The sequence below is a fragment of the Schistocerca serialis genome, chromosome 5, assembly GCF_023864345.2.
Source record: "Schistocerca serialis cubense isolate TAMUIC-IGC-003099 chromosome 5, iqSchSeri2.2, whole genome shotgun sequence".
Lineage (NCBI taxonomy): Eukaryota > Metazoa > Arthropoda > Insecta > Orthoptera > Acrididae > Schistocerca > Schistocerca serialis.
This window is the reverse complement of record NC_064642.1, coordinates 492,492,728-492,508,995: the sequence shown is the minus strand read 5'-3', so window position 1 is coordinate 492,508,995 and position 16,268 is coordinate 492,492,728. Positions and strand designations below refer to the sequence as shown.

The window sequence follows — 16,268 nt, the reverse complement described above, 5'->3', positions numbered from 1 at the left end:
GTAAAGGAAACAAAAGAAAAATTCGGAGTAGGTATTAAAATCCATGGAGAAGAAATAAAAACTTTGAGGTTCGCTGATGACATTGTAATTCTGTCAGAGACAGCAAAGGACTTGGAAGAGCAGTTGAATGGAATGGACAGTGTCTTGAAAGGAGGATATAAGATGAACATCAACAAAAGCAAAACAAGGATAATAGAATGTAGTCTAATTAAGTCGGGTGATGCTGAGGGAATTAGATTAGGAAATGAGGCACTTAAAGTAGTAAAGGAGTTTTGCTATTTGGGGAGCAAAATAACTGATGATGGTTGAAGTAGAGAGGATATAAAATGTAGGCTGGCAATGGCAAGGAAAGCGTTTCTAAAGAAGAGAAATTTGTTAACATCCAGTATTGATTTAAGTGTCAGGAAGTCATTTCTGAAAGTATTCGTATGGAATGTAGCCATGTATGGAAGTGAAACATGGACGATAAATAGTTTGGACAAGAAGAGAATAGAAGCTTTTGAAATGTGGTGCTACAGAAGAATGCTGAAGATTAGATGGGTAGATCACATAACTAATGAGGAAGTATTGAATAGGATTGGAGAGAAGAGAAGTTTGTGGCACAACTTGACCAGAAGAAGGGATCGGTTGGTAGGACATGTTCTGAGGCATCAAGGGATCACCAATTTAGTATTGGAGGGCAGCGTGGAGGGTAAAAATCGTAGAGGGAGACCAAGAGATGAATACACTAAGCTGATTCAGAAGGATGTAGGTTGCAGTAGGTACTGGGAGATGAAAAAGCTCGCACAGGATAAGAGTAGCATGGAGAGCTGCATCAAACCAGTCTCAGGACTGAAGACCACAACAACATCATCTTATTTTCATGTGTCAGTTTGGAACAAACAATAAACTTCGCAAAATGAGAGGAGCAGAGAATCTTGTCAGCTGACAGGCACTTAATGAAGGAGATCACTGCAGTTCCATTAGGATTTGGGGCAAACATTTTAACAACACTTATTACTAGGAAAAGCATAAATGTGCCATAGACAAACAAAAATGAAAGTGATTATTTTCCATGTAACCCCCGCGTCCGGCCATCATGATTTACGTTTCCCATGATTTCCCTAAATCTCTTCAGGCAAATGCTGGGATGGTTCCTTGGTAAAGGGGAAGGCTGACTTCCTTACCCATCCTTCCCTAATACGATAAGACTGATGACCTCCCAGTTTGGTCTCCTCCCCCAAAGCACCCCAACCTCAATGTAACCATAGAATTAATTGAAATCATTAATGACCTGATGTTCATGATGTGGATGGTATCAATAATAATTCCTTTGGAACTTGTTTTTCATTAGGAAATGGGAGACCCAAATGTAGCACAAAAAGAAGGTAGCATCGATAACTAGGGACCAAAACTGTCTACAGGAGAGACTGGAATATTTGTCAAACTTTAGGGTGCAATCAGAAAAAGTTTACAATGCTCAGTGAAAATAACATAAATTTTAAGTTAATATGGATTTGAAATAGTGACAGGAACTTCAAAACAGAACAAGAAGGTACAGATCTCAAGCAATGGCATAAAAAACAGTGTATTATTATTACCAACACACTGATATTAGCACTTTTCAGTAAACTGTTCTGATTATCTGTTGGGAAACTGAAGCATAATTTTTGCTGGTGTGATTTCTTATAAAATTGATTTCCACAGTAATCAGCAGACTGGATTTCCTCCATAATAGTAGCAAGAAAACCAAAACACTCCCTGAACAGTAAAGAATCAGGTGATTCTGATCACATATTGTCAAGAGCAATTAACACTTTGCAACATACTTTGGACTTTCTTACAATCTCATTTTATCCATTGTGGATGTGGTGAAGACAGTGGTTGTAGATCTAACTGTTCTTACAGTATCCCACAAAATGGGAGTCCTCACTGCACTGGCTCAGGGCCAGTGTGATGAGGTCACATACTTATTACCCTCTGCCATGAGAAAGTGGACCAGCACAGCAAACACTTTCACCTTTATACACTGCCGATGACTGCAATAGATATGGCTAATTGAGGAAGTTTCATGCATCTGTCTTGGGATAAGATAGTTCTGTCAAGCATGAAGGATGGACACCCAGTGATACTTATATACCACTTAGTACTCAATTCTGCCACAAAGTACAATATGCAATGTCATTACACATGCCTTTGTGCAATGCACTAGCAATAGATACAAGTTGAAGTGTGTGGAGAGCGAGTTTCCAGGCATTGAGGCACTATATGGGAGATAGGAGCTTTAGAAATATTCTGCAACAGTTCATGCAATGTATTAGGGTTCTACTTCGCGTGTAAATGACAATAAAGAATACCAATGTGGAGAAGGCTGTTCAAGCAAGCTACAAAGTTGCTCACTTTAAAGCAAAAATGGCAAATCTTTTTCAGTGGAACCTCTATTACCAGATATTGCAGCAGTCTCAGAAGTTTCATTTCTGTGGGATTTGGAGACAATAGGAGTTTGTCTTTTGGAACAACAGGTTTCCACTGGCAGAAGTAGAGCTGTGAGGATAGGTCCTGAGTAGTGCTCAGGTAGCTCAGTCGGCAGAGCACTTGCCCGTGAAAGGCAAAGCTCCTGAATTCAAGTCTCGATCTGGCACACAGTTTTAATGTGCCAAGAAGTTTCACGTCAGTGCACACTCTGCTGCTGAGTGAGAATTTTATCCTAGAATCAGAATGTCTAATTTATGTCTTTGTAAATTCCAACATTGTTACACAAACTACTATGCTCATTTGATGGAATTTTATAAACACCTTTCTTTCAGAGAGGAGAGTTTATTTTGGTGTAAATGCCAATAAGGAATCGGTGATTATGCAAACATTCTGTAGAAGTTTCGCTCTGTGCCGATTTCAAAATCGATCTTCTGAGAATCAGTTCACACAAAAAATTAGATTATTTCCACTTAATCAGTATTCCCAGAGTCAGTTTATTCTGATCAACTGAATGCAGTTGAATTTAATCTATTGTAGAGGTAATCTTTGAATAAAGTTATTACTTTTATGTGAATAACTGTCAGCCAAATTTTTACGTAAAAAACAATTGTAGCATTCACAGTGAGAATCCTACCACATGTGATGCTTTATCAGCCAAAAGGTTTTTACATCTATAGCTATACTTTGCAAGACATCTTATGGTGTGTGGTGGAGGGTAATTTGTATACCAGTGTCAAACCATCTTTTCCTGCTCCAAATCCACAGGAGGAATGATTGCTGGTAAGCCTGTGTGTGAGCTTGCGTCTCTCATATTTTGCCTTCAGGCTCTTTTTGCAGAAGGAGGAAGCAATGTAATGGTTGGCCATACTAGGAACATATGCTCTTGGAACTTTTAATAATAAACCACACAGTGGTACAGATCCCTTCTCTTTCATGCTCTGCCACTGAAATTGACTGAGCATCTCTGTGGTACTTTCACACTTACTAAATGAACCTGTATTGAAATACACTGCTCTTCATTGGATCTTCTCTATTTCCACTATCAATCATATCTGGTACATGTACGGATCACATACTGAGTATCAGTGTTCAAGTATTGGTCAGACAAGGATTTTGTAAGCTACATCATTTGTTGATGGACTACATTTTCTGGGATTTCTCCCAATGAATCAGTCTGGCATGTGCCATACCTGCAATTAAGTTTATCTGGTCATTCCATTTTAAAATGCTCCATATGTATACACTCTGATATTTTATGGAAGTAATATTTTATGGAAGTGATCTCAGTTTATTTTCTTTTCCCATAGATGTTGGCCATGCCTTTTTTTAATATGGTATAGCAATCATCAGTGTATTGACTACGATATTTTACAATTTGTTTTGTATTCACAGCCCTATATAATTAAACTCACATCACTGCTAAGGTGTAGTAGCCTGAAATGTTGAAATAATTTGACACAGTGGATACCTTAATGTCAGAGGTTGTTTTAATTATGTCATCACCAAGCTCATATGCACTGTCTAAATCCATACAGTTTTCCTTGCTTTCTCACATTCTGCTCTTCTACTGCAAAATGTTGTACAATAGACTGAAGTCTTTGATTGAGATTGGAACATTATTGTAAGATACATCTTCATGGGTGTGATAATAAAATTGGTCTATATTTTACGTGTCCTGTTGACTTAGGTTTGCTACTTACTCTAGAAACACTTAGTTCATTTTGTGCTCTTTATTCTACCTGAATATTACCTTCACTGAGATATTTTAAACCTTCTCAGCAATATAAGAAATCCACTTTCCCTATTATGCTATCTCCCACAACTCACAACAAAGTGATGATCATTCTTCTTCAATGAAACCCAAATTTTGTGTTTGCTGTCAAGATTTTTTCAAAGACTTAAGTTAGGATAATAAAACGAATGCACTGAAGCCAAAAGGCAAACTGGAAATGATTCTTCTGAAGATACTCTGCAAATTCAAATATCTTACCCTTGATTTGCCTCCACATATTTCCTTCCAACTCCCAAAGTGAAGATAAAGTAGGTTCCATAGTTATATTGTTTTGCTATTTGTTAGCCTTTGATCAGATCAAAAACAGATACCAGTTTACCGGTAGTGTACTTTACATTACAAACAAACTTTACTGAGAGATATATTTCACTACAGCTTCTATAATTTGTCTTGTACTTCACACAAGATGTTCTTGAATAATTGAGACAGTGCTTCATTCTACTTTCAGAAATCCAAGTGTTTCAAATTGACACGTGTATACAGTATTAACACATGTATACAGTATTAACACATGGCACTTAAACACAGGCAAGTGAACACAGAACTACGACCATTTATACTGCAAACCATACTAATTACTAATTGTGGTTTTACTTGCATTCGGTGTAGTACGTAGAGTGTATCAGTGACAAAAGCCCTTTTTCGCAGAATAGATGCAGGGCAGTTAGTGAAGGGAAAGCTATTCAATCCCTGAGATGAAAAGTTACATGAAAATTACATTAGAAGATTCATTTTCCTAGTGGCCAGAAATTTTGTATAAGGCAGACCCCACTCAGAAACATATGTTGTTGTATAAGTTATGATGATAAAATTATTGAGTAGCTGTTCGGTCCTGACAGGAGGGCCTAGTGTAAAGATCCAAACCATACACCCAGTGGTAGATGACAAGCAGTCTTTTTTTTACCATGAAGATGATAGACAAATGTTGACACTTGGCCAAAAAAATAGTGGAGTATGTATTGTATAGTCTCATAAAATTATTCTAGGAGCTATGTTTTCTACGATAAAGTTATTTGCAGACATTTATTGGACATGCTGTCTTTACTTTACCAATATCCCTTGTGCTTTGGCTAAACATTAGATACAGATGCATACACTAAAATAGAAACACTGTCTTCTGTTGCCTGTTTCGTGTTAGTAATGGTGGTAGTAGACTAAATTATTGTATCTTCAGTTTGGGTGCCATGTTTGGTGTGTATGTAACTTATACAAGAGCATGCTAGCTTGAAAGATTACTTAATACTATTTACATCAGTGTTAACTTCTAAATGTCACAGAATCACTTGCTAAATAACGGAGAGGACTTCCTGTATGACACCTGTGTTTCTAACAGAATTTTATGGTATGATCAGCTGCCAAATAGAGTATGACCAAAGTCAACTTTTTTCAGGAGAGCAAATTTTAACTTTACATCCGCTGTAATTTCACAATTATACTAGTCATGGCTAAGCTATGGCAAGACAATAACTTGTAAATGTAAATCACACTGTATAAATCTATTGTTGAAACGTTTTGATTGACCGCATCCATTGGGGCACATTCAGTTTACATTAAGAAACGTTTTAGGTAGTGTGTGTCTAGCTGAATGATCACTGTATGATTTGGCAATGTTTTGCGAGACTTTTGAGATGTCGTGTTGATGTCCATCATATTTTCTAACCCTTTTAGGCTGTGGAATTGCAGGAGTTACATCCATCTTTTTTACAGTCTTTAATACAAAGGCCTTGTAAGTTTAGTCTGTAACATCACAGAACTAATAATAGGAATGTTACATAATCAACAGAACATGGAGCACACAGCTGATCAACCTCTCTAGTGACAGTACCCTTGCCCTTTTTGCATTCTTCGTTGGTCCCCTGGGGTTGCTTGACTGCACTCGCATCCCTAATGGTTTGGGACCCTCCTGCTACTGTTTTCCCCACACCTTCTTTGGGAGCATTGACTCTCCACACACTAGGGATACTGATCTCCAGTCCCCAGCTGGAGAAACAACACCCTCTGGTGCCCCTTACTAGGAACCCTCAGGATGCTCCATTCCCAGAATTCTGCTGATCTGCAAACAGATACTACCCACTGGCAGAAGAAGCCACATGTTGCTGGTCATAGGACTTCGCATCCCACCTCTGTCTCTGAAACTAAGGTAGAAAAGCTCTCAAGGACAATGAAACCATCCAAGGAGAGGATGGAAAAAGGAAGACCTCCAAGACGGAGGAGTTGCTGATGTTCCCCATATGCCCCGGACCCATATGTTCTGACTCTGTACCTGAGGAACAGTTCCTGGTGACCCATGCGGCAGTGGAACCACTCTGCCCCCTCCCCTGCCTCCCCCCCCCCCCCCCCCTCCATGCCCTGCACAACCTATTTCAGAGCTGATGTATATTGATGCTGTGTCCTTGGGACCAGTGGCAGCAGATGACCACCTTGATCCGTTCGGCAGCAGATGACCACCTTGATCCGTTCATGCACCAGTAGCATGATTGTCCAGTACTTTCTGGATTGAAGTTGGTACTTCCCACAGTACCCCCCATACACAAGAGAATGGTGGCCCACAGAGCTCTGTACTGAGTGTGCCCCTTTTTATAGAGGTCTCAGTTACACCGGCTGGGGCACAGACTACGCTACACTTTTGCAACTTAACCAAGCTTTGATCCTGCCCTGTCTTAATTATGGGAGTCTGGCATGTAGCTTGGCATCACCTTCATCATTGTGAATGCTCGTACTGATACATTATTATGGGTTGCAACTTGCAACAGATGCCTTTTGGACCAGCCCTGTGAAATGCCTACTTGCTGGGACTGGGGTCTCTCCACTACAGATCAGTCAGCTATACCATACACGTTTGCTGCAGCATCCAAACAACTGTGTCATTTTTCCCAGTAGGGAGGTCCACCTACCACAACAGTGGCCGAAAACTGGAGTCAAAATCACAGTTCGAAACGTCAACTTCCCCCACTGTCACCCCTTGTCAGGGAGCAACTGTGTATGCCCTCACGGTGCATAGCCAGTCCTTGGATCTGCCTCTGCCTATCCATTGTACTGAAAGACTGTTGACCCCATGGTTATTCGCCACCTGTTCTTGACTGTACTTGATGCTTTTCCTGGTTCAGAAGAGGTATACACATTGATGGCTCTAAGATCAACTACAAACTGGTTTTGCTTACATAAATGCAAGGTGTTGTATATTCACCACAGAAATGGTGGCCATTGCTTGGGCCCTCAGCCATGTTCATTTTTGCACTGTTGAGACATTCTTAATTGGCAGTGATTCCCAAACTAATCTCTAGGCTGTTGACAAGTGCTACCCTCAGCACCCACTGGTTGTCACTGTCCAGGATCTCCTTTCTTACCTTCATCAAGCTCAATTGTCGGTCTCTCTCTAGACCTCTGATCATGGTGGGATTCCAGGGAATGAACATGCTGATTGGTTGATCAAGTTGGCTACCAGGATGCTGACTTTGGTGGTAGCTGCCCTGGAGCGGGATTTTCAGTTGTTGGAGGCTTGGAACACAGATTGGTGTGCCCTGTTTTCTCTGAACAAACTGCGAGCACTAAAGGGGACCATGGCCAGGTGGTAATCTTCCCTTCATGCTTCTCGCAGGGAATTTACAATTCTCTGCCACATTCACATAGGCCAAAATCACATTGCCCAAAGTTGGCTGACTCATGGCTACATCTTACAATGTGAGGAACCACTCTAGTGTTGGTGTGGTGCCCTTCTGACAGTGGCTTATGTCCTGCTGGACTGCCTCAATTTAGCCACCTAATGGCAAAACCTTAAAACTTGCTGACATACTGCGTCTGGCACTAGCAGATGGTTGCCAAAGTGACTGATCTGGTTTTATGCATTATCTGTGAAGGTGGTTTCTGCTTCTCCCTGTGAAGTATGGCACATTGGTCTCATCAGCCAGAGCAGGGATTGCAGGGGTGCCCTTCTCCCTGCTCCGACACAGAGGGTCCATAGCTATCCTCGCTTCGTGATGTCCGGCCTTGCTCTTGCCCATCCCACCTTTTTAATTCTTCGTATTCTTTTACATCTGTCATTGGTTCGCTGTCTGAACATTGTTGTTCTCTTTCCTGAGATTTTATCAGCTTGTCCACATTGTTATTTTTCTTGTGCTAATAAAGGATTAGGATACACCAGTCAGATGCTGAGGGCATGTATCCCATCGCATAACATGTCCAGGGGACCCACTCTCCCTTCTTCTTGGTCTGTCTCTTGATTGTATTGTTCCTCGGATGCAGTCAGGTTCATCAGGATTTGTCTTCTAAGTTCTTCCTCTCTGTTGACTTTTGCCAGGTGAATGGACTTACGACCTCTTGGTTTGGTCCCTGTAACTCCATCAATCCAATCCAATCAAGGTTTTCATTCAGTGGTGACAGACCTGGCTGCCGTGAGAGCTTGGACTTACACCACTTGATTGTCAAAGCACTTAGCAATAGTTTATTTCATTGTAATAACATTCTGGGATCTCTGTGAGGAAACTACTGAACTAGGACCCATATCACTTCTCAGATACAAAGATCTGCCTGTTTAGTAATGATAAAGTGGTGTCAGTCAATTTTTTTCATTTTTGTGGCTTGTACCACTTGGCAGCCAACGCGCCCATATACTAATGTGGGACAATGTATAACAACTCTGCTTAGATTAACAAATGGTTTGATGTTGTAATTTGATTTATTTCACATGAAACATTTTAGTAGTCTAACAATATTATTATTATGTACATGTTCACATTTTCAGTTTTCTACTTTATACCATTTTCTGTCATAGTAAGTAACTAATACATGTACTACTGCCTCACATCATTTTGTGTTCTGTCTCAGGTGGGGTATTAACTTACTCTTAAAAGCCATTTTTGCATGTTTGCTATATTACATTGTTTTGATGACAAGTTACTGAAATTCTCAAAAAAAAAAAAAAAAAAATCATTCAATTATTTGACACCTGTCACTCATGGTGCTTGATGCATTGAATAACAGCTATAGACAAAAATTGTTGCTAAAATTTTCACCGCAATGTCAATTAGTACATAAATACTTAACAAGATGGAATATGTGAAGAACTTCATGTTGTTAAGTAATATTATTATTACAGTTAATATGTTAGTTTGAATTATTAATTACTCTTCACTGACAGGGTTTGGGTTATTATTATTATTATTATTATCATCATCATCATGTTTACTAATTAAAGAAATGAAGCTTCAAATGTATATTTCTTCTTGTTAGTAGAAAAAATACTTTGGGGGCTATTAGCATTGTTATTTTTTATTGGTCACAAAACTTCAAAAAGTTGAATATCATAATTACATAATCATAAGAAGACAAGGCTTCATTCTTTGCTTTCAGAACTACAGGTTGTGAACATGTGACATTAGGAATAAACATTTTATAGTATGATTAAATAAAGATCAAATAAGATAAAAAATAATCACCCATCAAACAGAAGTATCTTCTTTCCTCCACATTTTTGTTGAGATGTTTGGAAAGTACCAGTGACTGAATGGCTGATACTGTTATCAGACTCTGTACTTTTGATGACTTTTGACTGGCTGTATCTGTAGTTCATCATTTTCACACTCTTCACGGCCTGTGCCATCAAAGTACCCTGAAAGACTGGGCTGTTGGCTACATAAACACAAAATTCATTGTGTACTGCTGGAAGCAGTTGTTCATCCAATAAATGTCATTCTCAAGGACTACAGTTATATGATCTGGTGTTCTTATTTGGTGTCCATAACATTGTATTTTATGTTGTCTTGACTGAATGTCGAGCTCATCTCAAGTTCCTTTGATAATATTTATTATATGCTGAAGCTTATGTCATATGGTGGGACTTAGCCACAAAACTTGCCTACATATCATTTGATCAGTCCTCTTCTTAGCTTGTTTGTAAGTGTTAACGTCACATATTTTTACCACTAGGTTATTAGTCAGCCTGTTCTCGACTAATATGTCATGTTTGTACATCCTAATCTAATAGCCGCAATTCAGATGAGAATGGTGATAAAAATTATTTTCCTTTTATTTTACATACGGTTGGCAGAAACATGTTTCATGTTAAGGGCCATACTTTTCCCTGCTTTTCTCATTTTAAGTACTCAATGCAATAGTGCCAATCAGTTTCGTCAAGATTTGGTCATAAATCTTCATATTCAAAAGAACTTAGAGAGAAATTGTGACATAGCATACAGTCCTCACTTCCATATTATTAGATCCATGTGACATTTCATAAATATAAACCAATCTTACTCAGTTAGCAAATTGCACTGATAAATTTTAGAAATACCTAAATTTATACTTGCTCTTGAAGAGAGCTTCATGAACAAATTGCATTTTCCAAGTTCAACATAACTACTGCTTATTATGCATTACATGGCACTAAAATATTTTTTTACCATCTTTACTGCCTATTCTTCCTTTTCTTCACTTCAGAGGATTTCCTTCTGCTGTATTTTTTACATGTATGCAATTTTTTATAATTCATATGATATCATTATGTACATTGGCTCCAATGAAGGACAATCCCATATGAAATACACACACAGGCAAGCAATGACTCACTTTCTCTGTAAGATCATAGTTTGATACTTGGAGCAATTAAAGCAGACATAAATAAAGGTTCATAGGGGTACCGGTGATCAAAACACGAAGAAAAATGTTATATATTATGAACACACAGATCCATAAAATTTTCATTTTCAATTTTAACTGCAACTTTCCTGTGGGACAGATCATTTTGTCAACATTACATCTATTGCAGTAAATAGTAGGGACAATAGAAAATAAAGAGTTTAAAATTTAAGTGTTTTAATATCAGCATAAGTGCATTCACTACAGATTGAATAAAAGTGTCACTGGAATTTTTTGAGGATTTCAGTATGTCAAGGATTCACTGAGGTAACTCCAATGTAAACTAATTTTAATTTTACTCTTCTTATATGCCTCACATTTAACACAAGTGAATGTGTGCCTTGGATCCCTTGGAAGACTGGTCTATCTTATATGCTTATGTGCTATACATTACAGTATTGCTTTAGCCATGTATTTATCCATGTATTATTTGTTGTTTTTCAGGTTCAGTCTGACGATACAACAGAGTCCAGTGATGAAGAAATTGAAAATTCAGCAACAGAAATAGAAACTGATTCTGAGTTTGAGCATGATGGAACATCATTTCCTCACAATATACCATCTATAATAGTAGATGACAGGAATGTCACAAAAAGAAAGAGATATAACACTGAGGAACCAATCAAAGTTCATACTCGAGCTGGACATATTCATCCAATAAATGGAACTGTAAAGCCACTGTTGCCATCAGTGCAGAATCAGCATGGGATTAGACTTAAGTTTTCATCAGTTCAACCAGAAACGGCCAATTCTTTCACTGCTTCAAATTTGGTCACTAGCAAGAATCTTCTCAATAATAATGCTAAATTACCCACATCTTCGCAGCTTACTCCACTTATTAATCCTAGACAAGGAAACTATCTACTTAACAGGACACATTCAACTGAGGGCATTGCCTCCAAAGTTTCTCTGGAACTGAAGAAAAGGTACTTGCTGGGCACATCAGATATTGGTGGCACAGTAAGGAAATCTGGTTCAGCATCAACAATAGATTCAAAATTAAAGAACTTTGTTGATACTATATCAGAACATCAGAAACTTCTGCATCCAGCTCCAGAACCCAGTCCATCTATGCAAGCCTATCTTCAAGGAACATCAAGAGTTTCTTCTAGCAGTAGTACTCATTTCTCTCCTCCATCGCCAACAATTATTGCACCATCACTACAGCTTCCACAAATACAAAAACCTGCTTTACGCAAAGAGAAAGAGCTACCAGATGTGGAGGGCTCCTTTGAGCATGTTTGTGGAAAGAAAGAAGCCAAAGTTCCTTCTTTTGGGGCTGAAAAGTCTTCTGCACAAGCAGATCATGCCAGTGGCTCTAACGCTCATACCGATGAAGAAGATCGAAAACTGTTGGTAATAACAGAAAATACCAAAACTGCTAGTAATGGGATGGATAATTCGACACAAGCTAAAGTAGAAGATGAAACAGACTACCGACCGAGAAGCCCAGCTCACGAAACATCCATAGTTGTACCTGACATGCAATGGAACTTGACTCCAAAGACTGGCAATGATAATGAAGAAAATGATGAGAATGATGATGATGATGATGATGATGATGATGATGATGATGATATAGAAACTGATTCGTTGTCTTCAGGCAGCAGTTCAGTTGAAAATGATACAAAACAGAAAAGTGATTCCCATTCTTCTGGACAGTTACCAGAAAGAATTACTCCAAGAGTTGAAATACACGATTCTAGTGGTGTCCTCATGACTGAAGATGCTGATGTATCAAACTGCACAAAACAGGAATCTGTTGCAGAAGCACTATTTACCAAGCAGTATACTGAAGAATTCCCAAAAAGTGATGCCATTAGTGTTGAAAAAGTGTCGGAGAAAAGTGTTGTTATTGATAAATCTAACAGTGATTTGCCTAAAGTTAGGCATAATTCCGTTAATAGCGATCATAGTAGCCCATCAACACCTCCTTCGAGAAGTGACTTTTCTGAGTCACATGAACATGAAGCTACATTTGCAGCATTAACAGAGACAGAATTATCAGATTGGGCACATGATGGTGACGCTGTAGTTTCAGAAGATCTAGATGATGTAGAGTTTAATATTAATCCACATTTTGTTACCGTTAGACACCATAAGAAGCCAAAAAGTAGTAAAAATACGCCAGAGAAAAATTTTTCTGCAGGATACCAAAAAAGTATTGCTAAAACAGAAGATCTTGATGATGACAGTAATAAAGATAAGATACATTGTCAGACTGAAATCCCTCTGTATCATCATCATCATGAAGTAAAAACTGTGCCTTGCTTATTGTCTGATATAGAGAATATTGAGTTCATGGATACAGGAGAAGAAAATGAAAGTGATTCAGATGATGTTTTAGCAGCAACTAACAAAACATTAATAAAAAACAGTGGCTATGTACAGTTTGTTGATTCTGATGATGTTGTTACACCTGTTTTAGAAATTCCAGCTTTAATAGAACAAACCATGCCTGTCCCTGTTCTACCTACATTAATTGTTAGTGAATGTGATGATAATTCTGATGAGAATGATAGTAGTCCTAAACAAACTTCCAGCAAGGAATCTACACACATGTCAAAAGAGGAGGATGACAATTCACTTCAACGAGAAAGGACTTCCACAGAAGAAATGACAAGTGATACAGACACAGTGAAAGAGAAACTGCCCAACAAGTGTACAAATAATGATTCTACTTGTGAAGATGATCTGTTTTACACGCCAAAAAGTGATTCTAAACCTCCAAAGAATGGTGGAGATTCACATACTGATGATTTTTCTCAAAAGACTTGCAATAATTATGCTAGCAATTGTGAGGAACATGTTCCTACCTTCAGCAATATAAGAGATTCGATAAATATCATAAAATCTAGACAAAAAGATAAAGACTCACCAGTATTACAAGGTGTTGACTCTGAAGTAGAGCAACTGACATTAGCACCTGCCAGTAATAGTGAAGATTATTCTGGTCTACATCATACAAAATCACCCAATACTTCAAGAAAACTGAAAGAAATATCAAGGGAGAGGTCAGTCCAGAAAGACATTGTTCACAAAATGGTTCTAGACAAACATTTACCTCAAAAACGCTCTAGTCAAGATAGAAAGTCAAGGAAATGTTTCAGTGGCATTTATAGCCCACCATCTCTTGCTCCTAGGCGCACATCAGATCCTACTTTGTTTCCTCCAAATTCTCCTGAAAAGGATGAATCTCTGATACCATCAGGTGTCAAGAAATTAGAAATGCCTACTGTAATTCCTCCATCTCCTGGAGAAACCGATGAAAGATTTAATAGTCTCATGGAAAGTGGCCAGGACTTAAAAATGCCAGTATCTGACGACTCTGTCCTCGTTACTGAAGAAACTGAACAGTTTTTTACGCCACTAACATCATTTAAGAAGACATCGAAAGGGAGTCGTCCACTGTCCTATCACTCATCATTTAAATCTAGTCATCGCCCTTCAAAATTTTGCAGGTCTCCAGAAAAATATTCTTCTTCTCTTCCACACACTCCTCTAACAAACCCTGAAGCATTTTCATTACCAGACATCACAAAAGTGTTATTCAAAACACCAGATATCACTTTAAAGCCACCTGTTGCACCACCTAGGACAAAACATGAACGTAAAGTTACTGGAGAGCTGTCAAAGGAAGGAAATAATAGGAGAACAGAATTCACATCAAACAACCATGGAGAACTTCACAAGGAGAACAGAAATGGAACTCCAAACATTACTTCTGTTGCTGATACATCAGTAATGAGTACCAAAGACTCAGATGTAAACCAGTCATCGTTGACACCATTAAGGTCACCTGTAAGCAATAATAGTCCATCAGGAATATGTGGATCACCTGTTTCTTCAAAGCAGTCGCTATCCCCAACATCAGTAGTGGTAAGTAATTTCTCATTCAAATTTGCACCTAATTTCTTAAGAGTGTTGTTTGATTTTTGTTCTTCTTTTTCAATATGAAGCTACTACCTTAAAATTCTTTTATCTTATTTCACACCACACTTACGGTCTGGTGGCTGAGCAGTATATTAGCTGTAAAACTCAGTAAATTTTCATCTTTAGCCTTTTTTGTTGAATACTAATGTTTTCACAGTAATAGAGCAATAGTTCAGTAAGCCGTGTATGAGGGAAGGAACGATAATAACTGGCCACACATGGACGGATTTCTGCAACAGCATAGAACTGTGAGCCAATTGCAAGGATATTTTTGATGGATTTGGCTGCCAGTCCCAAGTTCATCATTTTTTATGCTTATGTGCCGGCACCACCCATCAGGTCTAGTCTGTCTGATCTGCCTGGAGGCTGTGTTCCTTCATGTGTGGGGTAAATCAGCAGATTTTCATGTTTTCTACATGGATCAAGAATGCAGTGCAAGTTTGACAGTCCAGAGGTCATAAACAACAGATTTCAGGAGTTACAACTGTGTCGTGCTGAAAGTATATTGTACAGTGTGACATTTATAGGCATTATATTGTAGTACATTTTAAAATTTTGAAATTTATTTATATTTTCAAGAGAAAATAAGTATGAATGATAAAAGTAGGAAGAAAATTGTGGCAGCCACCGACAGTTTGTAAGCTATGTACTCATATAGTTCTCAAAAGAGAAATCACACAAATGGGTGGAAAAACAGATTGCTGAAAGGCAACATTCCAGCTGCTTCTTTCAACACTGCATTGTGAATTGCTAGTACTCCTCTGGAAATTCCGAAGGTTTGATGCACTAGGAAGGGGGCATTTTTGATTCTTTGTAAAATGCAGTAACTCATAGTACCTGTAAAACAATGGGCGTAAGACATTATGCATAATACAATAATGAATATAGTACAAGGAACTTTTTATTGGTGGTCGCCATAGTGTTGATTTATATAATTCATCCGCCCCCACCCCCAGTAATTCATTTCTTTCAGAGGCTTTCACTTTTCTGAGCTCTTTTCTGAAACTTGGTCACAAATTTTTTAACTTAGTTTTTATTTCGTTTTGGTCCACAATTGGAATATCATTCAGAAATGTTCCAACCAATTCTTCACATGCCCTTTTTGTTACGTTTGTGTTCATGTAATGTTCGTAGGTCATTTTCCACAAATGGGTCTTTTGCAGTGCAGTTGTATAAATCTTTTGATGTGGTGATTGGTGTGCTCCTTCACCATGCTGGGAGCAACAAGAACTTACGGTCATGTGGAAACCACAGGAAAACTCACGAACTCCCTGAATGTACTCAGCTGAGGAGACTGTCGCCAGTTCCAAGAAGTGCAGCTAATGGCTGAAGGCTGTGTCCTCACTAACACGTAGGTGGGGGAACTGCTGGTGTACCAGAGTCTGTTGGAAATATCCATGGCCTGTAGCTAAAACCCTCTTGTTTGTGGCCAGCTAATGGGCCATCATCTGAACTG

General features: G+C 38.5%; 1 protein-coding gene across 1 annotated transcript in view; it reads left to right on the top strand.

The window, feature by feature from the left end:
* LOC126481676 (F-actin-monooxygenase Mical) overlaps positions 1–16,268 on the top strand; it is a 561,514-nt gene that overhangs the window by 412,074 nt on the left and 133,172 nt on the right. The window contains exon 24 of the mRNA XM_050105609.1: positions 11,324–14,758. Within this exon, the coding sequence (XP_049961566.1) occupies positions 11,324–14,758 (3,435 nt within the window). The remainder of the gene's footprint in view (positions 1–11,323; positions 14,759–16,268) is intronic.